Source organism: Aspergillus heteromorphus (assembly GCF_003184545.1).
Source record: "Aspergillus heteromorphus CBS 117.55 chromosome Unknown BO70scaffold_3, whole genome shotgun sequence".
NCBI lineage: Eukaryota > Fungi > Ascomycota > Eurotiomycetes > Eurotiales > Aspergillaceae > Aspergillus > Aspergillus heteromorphus.
Genome location: NW_020290408.1, coordinates 1105842 through 1121698, shown reverse-complemented (window position 1 = coordinate 1121698; position 15857 = coordinate 1105842). Strand labels below are relative to the sequence as shown.

General features: G+C 54.2%; 7 protein-coding genes across 7 annotated transcripts; 2 read left to right on the top strand and 5 right to left on the bottom strand.

Annotated features, from left to right (window-relative positions):
• Positions 1–174: 174 nt before the first annotated feature.
• BO70DRAFT_359085 (SDR family oxidoreductase) lies at positions 175–1362 on the top strand. The gene is made up of 3 exons (XM_025542457.1): positions 175–287; positions 373–882; positions 962–1362. The coding sequence occupies exons 1-3, from the start codon at positions 233–235 to the stop codon at positions 1336–1338; spliced, it is 942 nt and encodes a 313-aa protein (XP_025402930.1). The 5' UTR covers positions 175–232; the 3' UTR covers positions 1339–1362.
• A 1779-nt stretch (positions 1363–3141) lies between these two features.
• BO70DRAFT_377286 (uncharacterized protein) lies at positions 3142–4495 on the bottom strand. Its single transcript, XM_025545181.1, has 3 exons — positions 4022–4495; positions 3781–3951; positions 3142–3696 (listed from the first exon to the last, which is right to left on the bottom strand). Exons 1-3 carry the CDS (start codon positions 4201–4203, stop codon positions 3294–3296), a joined length of 756 nt encoding a protein of 251 aa, XP_025402929.1. The 5' UTR covers positions 4204–4495; the 3' UTR covers positions 3142–3293.
• A 1339-nt stretch (positions 4496–5834) lies between these two features.
• Positions 5835–7193, bottom strand: BO70DRAFT_426484 (terpene synthase family protein; the record flags this gene model as incomplete). The annotated part of the gene is made up of 4 exons (XM_025547793.1): positions 5835–6258; positions 6357–6604; positions 6662–6690; positions 6761–7193. 4 exons carry the CDS (start codon positions 7191–7193, stop codon positions 5835–5837), a joined length of 1134 nt encoding a protein of 377 aa, XP_025402928.1.
• A 1124-nt stretch (positions 7194–8317) lies between these two features.
• On the bottom strand, positions 8318–9661 carry BO70DRAFT_415588 (uncharacterized protein; the record flags this gene model as incomplete). Its single annotated transcript, XM_025547377.1, has 1 exon — positions 8318–9661. Exon 1 carries the CDS (start codon positions 9611–9613, stop codon positions 8318–8320), a length of 1296 nt encoding a protein of 431 aa, XP_025402927.1. The 5' UTR covers positions 9614–9661.
• Positions 9662–10754: 1093 nt separating this feature from the next.
• BO70DRAFT_330334 (putative MFS transporter) lies at positions 10755–12830 on the top strand (the record flags this gene model as incomplete). The annotated part of the gene is made up of 3 exons (XM_025540826.1): positions 10755–11988; positions 12093–12340; positions 12502–12830. Exons 1-3 carry the CDS (start codon positions 10889–10891, stop codon positions 12828–12830), a joined length of 1677 nt encoding a protein of 558 aa, XP_025402926.1. The 5' UTR covers positions 10755–10888.
• Positions 12831–13478: 648 nt separating this feature from the next.
• Positions 13479–14635, bottom strand: BO70DRAFT_359081 (putative mitochondrial phosphate carrier protein (Mir1)). The gene is made up of 2 exons (XM_025542456.1): positions 13951–14635; positions 13479–13889 (listed from the first exon to the last, which is right to left on the bottom strand). Exons 1-2 carry the CDS (start codon positions 14478–14480, stop codon positions 13505–13507), a joined length of 915 nt encoding a protein of 304 aa, XP_025402925.1. The 5' UTR covers positions 14481–14635; the 3' UTR covers positions 13479–13504.
• Positions 14636–14819: 184 nt separating this feature from the next.
• Positions 14820–15439, bottom strand: BO70DRAFT_393281 (uncharacterized protein; the record flags this gene model as incomplete). Its single annotated transcript, XM_025546352.1, has 2 exons — positions 14820–15039; positions 15114–15439. 2 exons carry the CDS (start codon positions 15437–15439, stop codon positions 14820–14822), a joined length of 546 nt encoding a protein of 181 aa, XP_025402924.1.
• Between the last annotated feature and the right edge of the window lie 418 nt (positions 15440–15857).

The window sequence follows — 15857 nt, the reverse complement described above, 5'->3', positions numbered from 1 at the left end:
CCTGTAAATATAGAGGCAAATAGAGACAGCCCTCGTATTTGGTGGCTGACGTCGGGTTTAGAAGGATTTAAGCTACGGGCCGGATTTAGTCCCCGTGGCTGACGGATGGAGAGTGCCAGTAAGCCACCAACCGACTGTCTTCTCGTATATAAAAAGACCCGACGGTCTGTTCTTTGTCGAGGAAATCAATCGATCATCCTCAAACAATATACATCGAAGCGCAACTCTCACAATGGACGCCTCCAACACAAAGCCCTACCACCTCCCCGCCGACGCGGTCTGGTTCAGTAAGCCACACACCATCCACCCCCCATCCTATCCTAGTTATCCAACCCACCACAACCCTAACCTAAACCCACCCACCCACTGCAGTCACCGGCTGCTCCTCGGGCATCGGCCACTCCCTCTCCCAACACCTCGCACGCACACCGCACCGCCTCGTCGCAACCGCCCGCAAGCCAGCCTCCCTCTCAACCCTCCCCACCAGCCCTAACATCCTCAAACTCGGCCTGGACGTGACCTCCCTCCCCTCCATCCAGTCGGCCATCACCGCCACCCTCACCCAGTTCGGACGAATCGACGTCTTGGTCAACAACGCGGGATACACACTGGAAGGCGACACCGAAGTAGCCTCAGACGAAGAATCGCGAGCCCTCTTCGACACGAACTTCTGGGGGATGGTGAACCTCACGAAACCCGTTCTGGGGATCATGCGAGAAGAAAACTCCCGAAACGGTGGCGCGCGGGGCGGGGTGATCCTGAATATCAGTTCGCTGGGCGGGTTCATTGGGTTCCCGGGGAGTGCGTTTTACCATGCGAGCAAGTTTGCGATGGAGGGGTGGACGGAGTCGGTGGCGAAGGAGATGCCAGCGGAGTGGAATAGTAAGCCAGCCAGCTGCTAAGCTGCTATCATTATTTCCATGTTTGAGGAGGGATCCCAGGTGCTAACTAATTTGGGCAGTCCACCTGTGCAACATCGAGCCCGGCGGCGTCAAGACGAATTATGCGACTTCGAGTGCGAAGATGATGGCCAACGGGCGACATCCCGCGTATGCTGCGGATCCGAGCTATCCGACGAATATGCTGCTGGGGTATAAGAGCCGGCCGGAGAGTCGGAGCTCGTGGGCGGAGCCGGAGGCTGTTGCCGGGGCGTTGTATCGCCTTGTGAGTCGCGGGGAACGCATCCCGATCCGGGTGCCGTTGGGCGCGGATTCGTATGGCATGATTTCGATGGAGGTGGAGAAGATTCGGAGGGAGTTGGAGGAGCTGAAGGAGATTAGTCTGAGTGTGGGGGAGGCGAAGCAGTTGGATTCGATTGCGTTTTTGCGGAAGGCTTAGGGCTTTTTTTTTTTTTTTTTTTTTCTCGGGCGGGCTGTATTCTGTGTATATTGTATGGGATTGGTGTGGGTGTTTTTGATGCGATATGAGGGTAAAAATAATTATGCTATGGATGTATCTTACTTGTCAAGGTATGTTTCCTGAGATATCGGATAATGTAGTATTCACTGTTGATGGGATGGCTAGTATAATCGGATATTTCATTCCAGCAGTAGTATTGAATATCATCTCCTGGAAAAGACAGTGAAGATCTTCAAGGATCCAATGAACATGACCTTCCCCAGTCATAGTCACTCTAAGCTAATCTCAACCATTATATCTTCCCCAACCTCAACCTTCCTCTCCATCCCTCCTCCATCATCCCCTCACCAGACCACAACAACGGCAGTCAACCCGACCAGCCCTCTTTATCAGAGAGTTAATGTGACAAGAAGACCGCCGAGGCAAAATGAGAACTCCCACTAAGGGCTTCCTAAAAACGCCCGAACCCCTCGCTCAGGTCTTTGACCTAATCCATCCCATATGTTATATTATGCACTGTATTTGAATATCTTTTCATCTATTCTGGACAAAGATATCGTGCATATTCGAGTTTGAAATCCAGTGTCATGAACCCGACAGTACTTGGCGAGATATTCGCATTCTTATATCCGGTGATGGATGCGAAGTCTACATCTCCATCTTCGCAAGGATGGAGAGAATACAGCGACATATTTATATCTCTGGCTAGGATGGAGAATGGCGTAAACACTTCTCATGACTTGAATCAGGGGGGGGGGGGGGGGAAGCGACCACCTGCAGAACATCAGGGAAGCCTGTTTTGCGGTCCCTCCGTTAGTTACTATACGTACAAAGCGGAATTCCCACCCAAACCATCAAATACCATTTCTACAACCCGGCTTTGGACTCCGCGTTAACCGATGCCAGCGAGGACGTTCCGATTATTATCTCATCTCTCGCACGGACTTTTGATCTCGTGGCAGTCGCAGTCGATGAACTAGATGTCTGCTAGAGATGGAGAAAGTCTTTATAAACACCGCGGGAACAAACCTGTCCTTGTATACCTATACCGGAAGAAGGAGAGAACAGACAACTTCCCATATGATAATCATGACAAAGCGCGTTAAGAAGCTGGGGATGAAGAACCCAGCCCGACTTGCGCCAAGCTGCATATACTCACACCACAGGATCTTAATCTTTCGGGGTGTGTTGCAATTGCCAGAAGGAGGACCTATCCGGGGTATTCCGGGTCTTACAGCAATCAATGTCCTGCTTTGGGCCTCGCATGCTCTATCTACCCTTGACGCAATCCTGCAGAGAATGAATGTGCAGAGGCATCTACTTATCTCGCCGTTTCCGTGCAACACCCATGACCGAATTTACTGGATTAGAATGATGGCGTTGGCCCTGCTTCTACCCAGGAGCCGAAGAATATCTATAGTATCTGCATTGGGGGGTTCAGAATTCCAACTTTATTATTTTCGATATGTGTGGATACGGTTTAGTACCACCCCGTGTCGTGGCCCGAACAGACAGCCAGCTGCTCAAGTTTTACCCAACTGTGCAACCATGGTTCCGTCCGTAAGTATCCAGTAGGATGAGCTTAGTTAATGTCCGAGGCGTTCGGGGTCTGCACAAGCCCCACCGGCAGGTGGAGAATGTTCCCTCGTTACTTACCTACATACATACGTACATACAATATAAGCTGTTTTTTAATCAACTAAGTCTAAGTACGAGATGTAATTCCTAGGACTCGACTCAGCTATATCCCATCTACTCCGTACTAGGGTATCTATCCAGACAGGTTTGATATCATTCGTAATTAGAACAGGGGTATATATATATAAACTAAGCAAGCCGATATTTCGTTTCCTTCACGAGGGGGGACTATGGATTCAAATCCACCATGGATAGATATCAGCTAGATAGATAGATAGATACATCCATCCACCCCCTTACCTCCGCCAGAGCCCCCCCTCATCCCTGCCATCCGGCGTAAACGTATCCCACCCCTTGCCCGGATTAATCCTCTCCGGGGCATTTACGGAAAACGTCTTCTGGGCGATCCTCGGACTCGGACCCTTGCGGGACTTCCGATCCAGCAAGAGCCGCTGCAGCTGCTGACGCTGCATTTCCTCCTCGGTGAGGAGCGGGCTTGCGTGGTCGCGGTCACGGACGCCCGCGGGCTCGATGGTGACGGTGACGGAGGTCCAGAGCGCGCCCATGGCGTAGAGGATGGTGAAGACGGCGGGGAGACTCAGGCTGGCGGTTTCGAGGGAGCCGAGGGGGAGGAGGTTGCGGGTGAAGATGTGGAGGAGGAGGTTGAGGAGGGAGAGGAGGTTGGTTGTTATGCATGGTCTTGTGTTGTGGGTTAGAAAGGGAGATGTGGGGGTTTGGGGGAGGGTTGGGGGAGGGTTGGGTGGTGGTGATGGTGGCACATACAGGAAAAGAGAATGGAGAAGATATGGCTGTTCTTGATGCTGGAAACAGACAAGCATGAGGGAGAGGGTGTATCCGATCGCTATTAGGACGGAGGCGGCGATGGTTGTGGATACCTTGTCGATGTGCGAATTTGTGGTTTCGAGTCCAAATGCCATGGGCATGACGAGGAATCTGTAGTTTGGTTAGAGGTTGTTTTTTTTTTTTGCTTCATGGTTATGGTGGGGGAGGAGGGGGGACACACCCCACTAGCACGAGATGCGACGAACACGCCGCGAGGAATCTCCACAATGCGCTCACGGTCTCTTCGTCGGTCTGTTCTTCTTGCGACACGGGGGGCGGGATGTAGGATTGGTGGGAGGGCGTGGGAGTGGGCTCCCATCCGTATGTGGATAATGAGACCGTGGAGGGGACTGTATACGACATTGCGGTGTTCGTGTGCGACAGACACCAGACGATCTGTTGTGGTGGTGCTAATCTGGATTGAGTGTGAAGACTGAGAGGACGGAGCGATGATCACGATTGCGGATCTAACGAGTGGTGATGATATGCCGCATATTCATGACTGCGGTTGAAGGATGGAGTTACAGGGAAGTCATGATGAAGAGACAAAGTCGGAGTCCAGGCCGAGGGAAGTGAAGGCCAAATATAGAAAGAAGGCTGACGGGCGGCAGCAATGCGGGTTTGGGCGAATGGGGGGGGCCGTCGCGGGTCCTTCATTTCCTGCGTGGGCTTTTAGTCTGCGGCCGAACACCTCGTCGATCCTCGCTTCCTCGCTTCCTCGCATCGCTCCGCCACGGGCTTCTGCAGGCAAACATTCCGCACGTGTGTGCCTGACCTCTTTGCTTCCCCCCTCATCCAGTCAGCTTTCGAGAGCTCATGAATCTGGCAACCCAGCTGAAAAAGACTGAGTCCGACCGACTAGTGGAGCAAGCCTGCCTGACTAACTGACTACTATACTAAGGACAGACTAGATAGACTAGTCCTAGGCGCCAAGCCATGCCTACTGACTATTAGTCGGTCGAATTGATTAGATCAGTCACAGGGAATGGGTGAAGAAACATAATAACACGGAGCATTAAGGTCGGATCAGACAGAGCAAAGACCACCCCACCTCGCAAAGGATCCGAATAGGGGCCAACACCCCGGGCCACAGGGTCTCGAATTTCTATCCGCGGCGGTCAATGGCAGGAAGGATGGATGGTCGGTCTGGTCAAACCGTTAGCAGTCGAATCCTGCTGCCCCGATCGGTCCACGAATCTCTGGACTGTCGTCGCATCAGAACCGACGATGAAACTTCGGATGGCTGGGCGATGCGGGCCAATGATGGATGCCTAGCGGGAAAAGCACAGGCCACAGGCACGGTCATATGAGCCTGCACTCTGCAGAGTGCAGATAAGCTGGGCTGACGGTCCAAAGGATCCGGATTTGCAGCCTGCCAGCCACTTTGCCGAGGGGGTTGGTGTCTGTCTGTCTGTCTGTCTGGTTGGAGGGGGTGTTAGATGGTTAGTAAAGTGCCTCTTGGAGATCAATCCTTTCTACGGAGTTTCAACGGTCTGTTGATCTTTGTTTTGCACTGACTCGTATCGAGGATATGAATATCGGTGAGAGTGATTTCTCTATCTCTTGTTAGAGTCTTCTGATGCCGGATGATCTGCAAACCTAGAAGGCATCATGTTTTCTTTGTGGTCACGTTGGGTCGAACCTGGCTCTTGGTGAGATTTTAAACACCGTAAGACTGATGTCCGGTGTTTTTTTCTTGTCGGGTGGTTTTGGAATGGGCCTTGCTGCAAGGATGACAACAGGAGACCACTGAGACAAAGGGAGAACTCCCGCTCAATACTCCCAACAAACGACCCAGACAGCTGTGTCTTATTCAAAATTAAGCAAGCCAATAATAGTAATAATATTCCACTGAAAACAGCCCAGAAAACAAGACCGTCCACCCAAAGACACTTGATGTTGAATCAAGGTCCGACATGACATGTTAAGCCCTACCTCACAACCAAACAACAAACAACAAACCCACCCTCTCAACCCATCTCATCAACGATCAATCAATCCTTCCTCTCCGACCCCGGAACAGCCCTCGCATACCGATACGTAGTCGCCGAATGCAACGCATTCCCCGCCAGACAAACAATCATGCCGCGAACCATCCGCTCCTGCTGCTCATTTAGCCCGGCAGCCTGCAAAGCCGCATACTCCCGATCAATCTGATGCTCGACATCATTCAAGATCTCACGCAGGACACGTCGCGCGCCATGGGCGGACACACGCAGGATGCGCTGCAGGACGGCGATGCCGTTGACCAGCGCAGTGCCGGACTCCTGTGTCTCCAGGATCTCCTTATGGTAGGAGTGGAGGTCGTTCGTCAGGGCGAAATGCGCGATCCAGAGCTTGTGCAGATGCTCGAGGGGTTTCATTTCCTCCGGGGTGATCTTGACGTCGCAGGTGAATTTGACTGCAGCGGTGCAGAACCTACAATACAGGGCGAAGGGAAGGGGTTGTTAGATTTGTTCTCTTGTGCCTTTTTATACTACGCGGATGGATGGATGGATGGATGGATGGATGCGTACTCGACTGCAGAGTCGCCCGCGCGATACTGCAGATACTCGTCCCACGAGTCAAAGGCCAGTTCGCGCATGGGCTTGGAGCGCGTGTGTCGCACCCAGGTCAGCATGCCCTCGACCAGCTCGCGGCCGTTCTGGGCGTCGCTTGCCACGGCCTCGCGGACGAGGCTGCGGAATAGCTGGTTCCGCCAGTCGTCTGGGACGCTTGCGTCGGTGTTCCAGTCGGCCAGGGCGTCGTCGATGATCGTGTTTCCCTGAGACAAATCATCAACTCTCTTTCTCTACACTCAACAGGACAGTGACTCACTCACCACATCCGAAATATGCGACTCGATAACATCTACACCATCAGCCACATCAGCCACACTATCTCAGTATCCCACCACCCCGGAAAGAATAACAATACACACCATCGTGCATAAAAATCAACAAATTCGCCTTCGCCATAATCCGCATGCGCTCCTCGCTCGCCGCCGGAAACATATTAATCGGGGCCGCGACCGCCGTATCGACCAGCTCGATCTCCTTCTTGCTGGCCTCGTCGGTATCCGCGTGCCACTCGCGGGGCAGAACGCCCTGCTCGTCTGCAGCCTTCGCGGCGAGGATGGCCTGCATGAGCTCGCGGGCGGACTCTTCGGCTGCTGCCCAGTGCTTGGACTGCAGCGACGCCGGAAAGGCGGTCTTCCAGGGGACTTTGTGTTCCTGGGGGTCGAGGGTGTGGGAGGCTTCGAAGCCGGGGATGGAGGAGGCGAGGAAGTGGAAGGTCGTGTGTTCGCGGGCTGGGGCGCCGGCGGTGACGGCGTCGAAGGCGTGTTTGAGGGGGCGGGGGGTTGAGGGGTCCATTTTGGTGGTCGTTGTGTTTGTGGGGAGGGAATGTATGAGCTGTCTAGTTTGGGAGGAGGGGGTTGAGGTTTACACGCAGTTGACGAAAGACTTGGATGGACGAATAAATGAGTTCGATGGAATAGGGCCATGGAATAGGGCCCTGATGGAGACAAGCGGGGGTAGTATATATGCTCGTTTCTCTCTCAGCGTGCCCTGCCTGCATCGTCCAACTACACCCCAGACTAAGTTGCACCATCCCCGTCACGACATAACATGGTAGTTAGCAGGGTAGTTAAGATCCAAAACATCCGAAAGACTGGGATGAAGTCATACAAAACTCCCTCAATCTCCCCCTCCCATTGGGGATGATATCTAAACTGGACGAGCAAAGATCACCCCTAACCCTAACATCCCACCCAACCCAACTCTCCCCATCCAAGCAAACCAAGCAACCCCCGGCCACAGGAAAGAAATACCATTTCCAGCCACCTATTTCACGCGAACCCCGCACAACCCGAAACAAGATTGGCCAGGACGCTAGATGGCAAAAGGGCGTCAGTGTCAGTGTCAGTGTCAGAACCTTCATCATCGTGCAGACAACAAGCTCAGCTTGAAAACTCTCTCTAGCCAACCCGGTTGCTTCGACGGTGGGACACATACGGGGGTTGGAGGACACGGACGGGCTTTGCTGACAAGGACGGATGGATGGGGTTGTACAGGACACGAGGTTTGTCTACACTACAAGAGGATAAGTGTGGATTATTTACTGGGGGGGGGGTATTAGATGTGTGTGGGTTGGAGGGGAGGGGGTTGGGTTGTTCAGACTGATACTAATGTAAGTAGTAGTGATAGGGAGTAGAGAGTAGAGATGGTAGTCTCCAATCCGGTACATACATCCTTTTGCCAGGATACATTCTTTGTCTCGATTTGGTTCAAGAAAAGCATTCCATTCCGTCAACAGCAAAGCCAAAGCAACTGTTCAAACCAGAGCATCATTCAACACACAGAGCCTTTCTTTAACACCAAACCATTCCTTCCAACGATAAAGATCCAATTTCCTTCTTTCCACCGCGTCAACCGAAAACAACCCAACAACAACAACAACACACTAAAAATCCCCAAACATCCCATCCACCCAGCAACTACAAAAACCTAACTTCAAACTGCATGCCGCGTTTCTCACAGGCGCGCTTCACGGCCCTGGCCATAAAAGTATCCTTATCCCTGCGACAGAGGATGAGAGTCTCCAGATTGGGGAACGACTCTGTATTCTCCACGACAGACAGCAGCCCCGCCAACAGCTCCGGATAATAATGATCCACCACATCATAAATCATCAGACTCCTCAACGAGCTCGGCAGCTTGTTGATCAACGCCTCCTCGTCGTCATCATCAATCTCCTCCACGAAGCCCTGCAGATGAGCATGCCGAACACAGAGGACCTCCAGCGCGGTGAACTCCTTCATAGTGCCAAAGGGGAGGTTATCCTCCAGTGCCAAGTCGTGATCGATATTCAACTCGACCTGAAACAACGTGTCATACTCCAGATGAAGATACTTGAGAGTCCGCTTCGACGGCAAGAGGGTATTATAGAACTCCGTCCCATTGAACGGCACATACTCGTCCGAAGCCCCGGACACCTCGACATGGACATACTCGAGCTTGTCGCACGCGTGCAACCAGTGCGAAAGACCACGGCACTCGTTGACCTCGAGGGCCTCGATGCGGGTCACCGGCCGCGAGGCATGCCGGACCAGGGAGGTATCGAACTCCACGCTGGGGGACTCGTGGATCTGGCGTCCGGCGATGGAGCGCACGGCGGGGAAATAGAAGAACGGGGCCAGCGCGTGCGACTCGATCTCGTCATCGCAGTCATACCGCACCGCGACGACTTTCTCCAGACGCCGGAACGGAGGGTCCTCGTGGAACGGACGGCGGCGCAGCGCGGCCTTCTGCATGAGTTGCAGGAAATAGGGGTTCTCTGCGCCGCCGCCGAACGTCAGGTATTTGAGGTTGGTGAGCGGCACCACCATGGCGGCGAGCCAGGCTTCGGGGCAGAGAGATCTCAGCTTTTTGGTCCAGGTCGCCCGGCTGCGGTATTCGTCGGCCGTGGTCAGCGTGGTGGTCACCTTTTCGATGAATTCGTTCAGTCGGCCCCGGTAGAGTAGGGGGGCGTAGCGGACTGAGCTCGCCTGGGGCTGGCCGACGTGGATCCAGAGGGATTGGACGCGTCGGGCGAGATGGGGGCACAGCCAGAGGCTTTTGACTAGGGGGAGGTGTCGAGCTGCGAATGTACGGATACTGATCGGGTGGGAGAAGAGGGTGGGCTCAAGGAGGCTATGGAAGCGGTGGCTTGTTTTCATCAGCGAGAGTACGTCCTCTTGCTTTCTGAGAGACTCCCCGACCATCAACGCCAGTTCAACTGGGAGTTTGTTCATGATTCCTAGGTTGGATACTATTTCTGATGGCTTGATCTAGTGGAATGGGGCTTGCGGATGTCTCTGAGGTGGGAGATCGATTGGAGCTCGCGCGGGAGCTGGTGGTCTGCTTTGAACGGTGGAGAGGGAGGTGATGATGAGGTGGGTATGTGGAGGTGGATTTGAAGAGCGAGAAGACCCGCTCGGGCCTGAGAGGATCGGGCTTTTGAAGCTGAAGGATTGGAGATCTCAGAGATATTGGGAAGGTGGCTTTGTGGGAGTGCAGGAACGATACTCGATCGATCTCGATGGTTGAAGATGAGAGTCAACGATCCACGCGCAGGAAGATGATGCAGGATGGGGAGAGAGAGAGGGGGAGAGAGAGGGAGAGAGAGAGAGGAGGGATCGGGGGCGAGGAGGACCTTTATATAGGCGAGAGTTATTAAGATGTATAGTGAATGCTTGAAGCTATCCTCATCCCTGGATCGGTTGCCTAGAGGGGAACAAAGACATGAAGCCTGAAACAAAGGCAACATGATGATATTCACTTCGAGGGGTGGGAGTGCGGTGTGTAGGTGGAATCGTGTAGAAGGTGAGAAGTGAATGGGGAGAAGCAAACAGATAGACTCAAGCCAGCCCAGACGATGGTATGAACTTGAAGATGCAGCCATGTGATATCAATATCTGGAAGGTATGGATCAGAGTCACTGGATATAAGTAGTGAACCGGGAACAAATAGTGCGAACCGGATGGAATAAGACAACTGCCAAAAAAGCATGCAGCCTAGTCCAAAGACATCATATACCATTCTGCATTTCTGTCTGAATGTAGAACATGCAACGTCTTCCAGCTGTAAGGCAACGTTGTACCAGTCTGTTCAGTTTGATGACGATAGCGAGTCAGTGTATCTGTCCGAAGCCCTAAGACAGCAGCTCCGCCTATATCTTCTATGCCAATCACAAACAGCCAGCAAATTAGCCCTACACGTATCAACCAACCAGTGTCGCCGTCTGACATACTCCTCGATCGACCAGTAATCTTGCTTCCGATAAGATAAAGCTGCGCCAAGGAAGCTTACATGCCAAAAGATGCCTTGGTTAGGTAGTGGTTGGCGCTGACATATTCCCAGTCGAGAACGGGTTTGTTCCGCGGCGGTCGAAAGCTGACATCTCGACATTACCGATCATCGGTTGATAATCGACACGAGTTAAATATACCACCGAGAATGGCCCACAGAGTCGACAGTTGCGACATCCATCAGCAACGCCTTCGTCTGAGGCATCTTTCCTGCTCAAAATGGCGTCCACAAGCAGTCGCTCTAAAGACCCCAGCTCGTTCGCGGTCGAACAACGCGCATCGTTCCAGGGACAGCGAACGGGGACGGAGACCATCGTTCTCGAAACCCATCACAGCTTCGAAGAGCAAGATGAACCTCCCATAATCCTCAGACTCTCAGGCGAAGACAACGGTTCCTCGGAACCACCCATCCGCGCAGTATCGACAGCCAAGGGTGTCACGGTGATCGTCACCCTAGCCGGAGTCAGCTTCCTGAACACGATGGGCTCGGGCATTCTCATCGCCGCCCTCCCCCGAATCGCACAAGATATCGGCATACCCGACGGCCTGATCCTGTGGCCCGCTGCCGTTTACGCCCTCGCGGCAGGCTGCCTGCTGTTGATATTTGGGGCCGTGGCCGATATCATCGGCGCCAAGCTGCTGTGGGTAACTGGGAGTTTCCTGTATGTCGTCCTCACCCTCGCAATCGGACTGTCGCGGACGGGCCTCCAGATGATTCTGTTCAGGACCTTTCTGGGCATCGCTATCTCCATGTGTCTGCCCACGGCCGTCGGGCTGATCACCCACACCTTCCCCCGGGGGCCATGGAGGAACACGGCGTTCGCGATGAACGGGATGGGCCAGCCTCTCGGCTATGCCCTCGGTCTGGTCCTCGGGGGCATCTTCACGGACACCGTGGGATGGAGATGGGCATACTATATGATGGCGATCATCAATTTCGGCCTGTCGATGGCCTCGATCTGGTCGCTTCCGTCGATTCCCACCGTGTCCAGCAAAAGCCGGAAGCGCCGTCTGATCGAGGAAGTCGACTGGCTGGGTGCGGTGCTCATCAGCGTCGGCCTCGGTCTTCTGATGTATGTGCTCGCGATGACGACCTCGTCGTACCGCAACATCGGCGAGGCGCAGAACATCGTCCTGCTCGTGCTCTCCATCTCCCTCCTCGTCGCGTTCCCCTTCTGGATCCACCACCAGACAAAACACTCCCGACCAGCCCTGATCCCCAACAAGCTCTGGCGAAACCCCTCGTTCACCTCCATCTGCATCTCGGTCTTCTTCTGCTGGGCCTCGCTGAACAGCCTCGAGTACTTTGCCACCCTATAGTAAGTCAACAACCCCCTTCCATCAAGATACCCACTCACCAAACCCAACCCTCACCTCACTTCACTGCCCTAACCCTAACCACTCACCCTCCCCCCTCCCCCAGCTTCCAAAACATCCAAGGCCTCTCCGCCCTCCAAAGCTCCCTCCGCTTCCTCCCGCACGTCATCATGGGCGTATCCGTGAACATCATAACCGCGATCCTGATCGCACGCGTCCGCATCCAAATCCTCGCCACCGTCTCCGCGCTAATCACCCTGATCGCTCCGATCCTGATGGCCACCGTACGCATCGACGAGAGTTTCTGGCTCGCGCCTTTCTGGGCGTTATTCCTCTCGCCCATGAACCCGGATGGTACTTTCCCCCTTTCCTTTCCTTTCCTTTCCTTTCCTTTCCTTTGCTTTCCTTTCCTTTCGTTTGCTTTTCTTTCCTTTCCTTTCGTTTGCTTTCCTTTCTCTTCCCGCAAACCCACGCAATCCCAATCAAATAAATACTCTGCTGAAAAAAAAAAAAAGTCCTCTTCACCGTCTCCAACCTCGTCATCTCCGACGCCTTCCCCCCAGACATCCAGTCCCTGGCGGGCGGCGTCTTCAACGAGGTCGCGCAGTTCGGGAACTCGGTTGGACTGGCGGTCACGGCGGCGATTGCGGCGTCGATCACGGAGCACGCGAACGCGTCCACGTCCACATCCACGTCCCCATCCGCGGGGCTGGACGAGAGGCAGGCACTGATGAAGGGGTACCGGGGGGCGTTCTGGACGGTGTTTGCGAGTGCGGCGACGGTGTTGGTGGTTGTGTTTGTGGGGTTGAGGAATGGGGGGATGGTGGGGGTTAAGAGGGACTGACTATAAAAAAAAAGGGTAATAAATTGGGGGTGAGACGGGGGAGGCCGAGATCGGGGCAGGTGGTGGTAGATAGATAGCATGAAAAGTGTATGTACTATGTGATTGTTATTATCGTGGATGCGAAGAGACTTAGTTGTGCTCAATGTACCTTTTGCCGAGGCATCAGCTAAGATATAACTAGTACATGGAAGAGCTGTAGAGGACGATGGCCTTTCCCGTCTTGACGAGTGCGTAGTGTTTTGGGGGGGGGGTAACTTGGGTCTTCTTATGCGTGGTTTATTCTTGCTGTACGCGTGACTGGACAGAATAATTGGGCATCGCCCGGTGGTCTAGCCACGCATCTTCTTATAAAGTACTACGCGTATATATATCATATACGAAGACCCTGAAGTGAACAGTTATTTGCGCGGTAGAACAAAGGACTGCAACCGAACAACTTAAGGGTATCGATTTTCGCGCCAATACTAGTAGTAGTAGCTGCCAGAACATGGCCTTTTACACGAACCCCACAGGGACAAAGGATTAAGATTGAGAACAAGGATATCATTCTTTTGCTCGGTCTAAATCACGGCACATAGTATCAGACTCTTCCTTCTAACAGGAAAATCTATTGGAAACGGTATACGCAAATCTAGTGAGCATTATAATACACCAAATGAAGTCACTCTCGGCGCTTATTTGGAGATTTCCACGCCGCCTGTGGCTCCCAACAAACGCTTGATGTCACCGTAGATGGCGAACTGGCCCGCCGTCAGGGTACCGACCATGAAGAGACGGGCGCCGATACCGGCGTAGGAGCCCTTGAGGCCGAGTTCCTTGCCGATCTTGACCAAACGGGAGATAGTGCCCTCGCCGGGCTCACCTGGCGTCTTGTTGATCTTGGACAGCATGGTGTCCGCAGGCTGGGAAACAAGGGCAGCAGCGAAACCAGCAATGAGACCAGAGCCGAGGTTGATAGCAGTCTTGGTACCGTCGCTGGCAGTCTCCTTGTCGACGAAGCCGTAGATAGCCTCAGCAGCCTTCTCGAAGACGACGAACTTGGACATAGTGTAGGGGACCCTGCGGGAACAGATTAGCCGGGGGAGGGGGGCGCGCGGTCTGCGTGGCCGAGGACACTTACTGCTTGAAGAGAATGGGACCGAAACCAGAGTAGAAAGCACCGACACCCTCAGTCTTGAGGATCTTGCCGAAACCGCTGACGAGACCGGTAGCGAAGGTAGGCTGGGAGACGAGACGGATACGGGTAGCCTCAAGGGGGCAGAGAGCGATATCAGCGAAGAACTCGGCGGCGGCGGAAGAGGCAAGGTAGATGGCGGTGCGGTTGTTGGAGGCAGTCTCGAGACCAAGCTGGTTGATCCACTGCTGCTTGAAGAACTCGTAACCACCGAACTTGAAGGCACCCTGGAGGAAGTAACCGGCGGCAGTGGGGCCGAGACCAGTGAGGAGAGCGCCAGCACCCTCGTTGGCAATGACCTGCTTGAAGCCACCGATCATACCACGGTTGTAGGTGACGGGGTCAAGCTGGATTCTGGTCTTGACGCTGGAGACGAAAGGCACGTCAGCACGGGCTTGAGAGAGTCGATGGGTAGCGGCAATCGAGCGCGCACGAGGGCGGAACAGGGCGCGTTCGAGTAGCGACACAGGCGGCATGATGATCCGACTTACACATCGACGGGAGTGAGAGCACCGTGGGTGACGGAGCAGCAGACAGCACCAGCGAAGGCGAATCTGGAGTACAGCTGGAGGCCGGAGAGCTGGGGAGCAGCGGGGGCGGCAGGCGCCTCCACCTTAGCGTTGGCGGCCATTGTGTATGTGATAGGAGATGAAGAAGGAATAGAAACCGAGAGGAGAGGAGAGGAGAGTGTGGAGATTGGGGGGAGGGGGGGGGGGGGGAGGAGAGAGGGAAGCGATTGAAGCTTTGCAGAGATTGGGATGGGAAGAAAAGGACTGGCTTTGAAAGGGATGGGCGGCCCTGCTTTCTCTTTGGCACTAGCGGCACCCGAACCCGAAAACTTTTCGCGGCCAATGTGGCCGCTTCTCCTTGCCACCGTTAACTCCGATCGCCCGGTCAACCAGCCACAGCGTCACGGAGTGCCGGAACTCCTGGACACTGGGATATCCGGCTGTGTTGTCGATGTCAAGGCTAGGGGCGGATTCGTGATGCCTGGAGGATCGGTCATCTGCACTGTTGACCATTTCCTCCGGACGCCTACTGACTAGATAGTTAGTGGTCTACTGCTGTCGGTCCCGGGATAGGGTCCGGTCACCGGGCGGATTCGGGACCCTTGAGAGGGGAAATGGCGCAGTTTCCAATCCGCTATCAACATATCTAAGGCGAGGACAGCGCCTACATCATTCTTGAAATGAAAGCCAGCATTTGATGTCTCAGGACAGTACTCCGTGTAGCAAGCAGGTTGGACTGCCGAGGCCTCCGTTCCGTGCCAAGGATGCGACCGAGGATGCGACCGGTGACGCCTCAGGCAGACACCTGCCTCGACCACTCCCAAGGCGAGGTCGGTGTTGGCTTCACATGAGCCTGCTGGGTGATGGTCGGCTAAATGCCGTGTGCTGTCGCCATCGATATCATCGCCCTTCATGTTCCGAATCATCGCGACAGAGTTGGTGTTTGCTTGGTTCGGCGAATCGCAGCGCCAACCCTGGGATGCCGCCAAGCCGCTCTGCGCGCCGTCTGATTGGCGCAATTTCTCCTTTCGGTGAACGGGAAGCCGACGGCGATCTGGTCGATCTGGTCGGTTGGCAGCGATGCGACTGGTAGATACATCCAGCAGCATCATCGGATTCCTACTTGTGTCTGTCTGTTCAATATCTGGCGATCAAAGGGATCTGGGCTCTACATATCACTTCACGGGTCCCCTGGTTCTCTGGTATAAAACCCAAGGGGTTGCCCAAAGAAAACAGACGGCACATCAGGGGTACGGTCGACTTCCTTGACTTCCTTGCAGGCCAAACCGCAATCTATATAGAATACCTCTGGACAGCCCTGGAGACATAGGGCTTCGCCGAAAC

What these genes read in the sequence shown, in the direction of transcription:
- BO70DRAFT_377286 (XM_025545181.1), bottom strand. Translation starts at nt 4,203, where the DNA reads ATGTCGTATACAGTCCCCTCCACGGTCTCATTATCCACATACGGATGG. An exon ending in TCGCATCTCGTGCTAGTGGG is followed by an intron (nt 3,952 to 4,021) that starts GTGTGTCCCCCC and finishes ACCAAACTACAG; the next exon opens with ATTCCTCGTCATGCCCATGG. An exon ending in CTTCTCCATTCTCTTTTCCT is followed by an intron (nt 3,697 to 3,780) that starts GTATGTGCCACC and finishes CCACAACACAAG; the next exon opens with ACCATGCATAACAACCAACC.
- BO70DRAFT_359085 (XM_025542457.1), top strand. Translation starts at nt 233, where the DNA reads ATGGACGCCTCCAACACAAAGCCCTACCACCTCCCCGCCGACGCGGTC. An exon ending in CGCCGACGCGGTCTGGTTCA is followed by an intron (nt 288 to 372) that starts GTAAGCCACACA and finishes CACCCACTGCAG; the next exon opens with TCACCGGCTGCTCCTCGGGC. An exon ending in GATGCCAGCGGAGTGGAATA is followed by an intron (nt 883 to 961) that starts GTAAGCCAGCCA and finishes TAATTTGGGCAG; the next exon opens with TCCACCTGTGCAACATCGAG.
- BO70DRAFT_359081 (XM_025542456.1), bottom strand. Translation starts at nt 14,480, where the DNA reads ATGCCGCCTGTGTCGCTACTCGAACGCGCCCTGTTCCGCCCTCGTGCG. An exon ending in GGTCCCATTCTCTTCAAGCA is followed by an intron (nt 13,890 to 13,950) that starts GTAAGTGTCCTC and finishes CTGTTCCCGCAG; the next exon opens with GGTCCCCTACACTATGTCCA.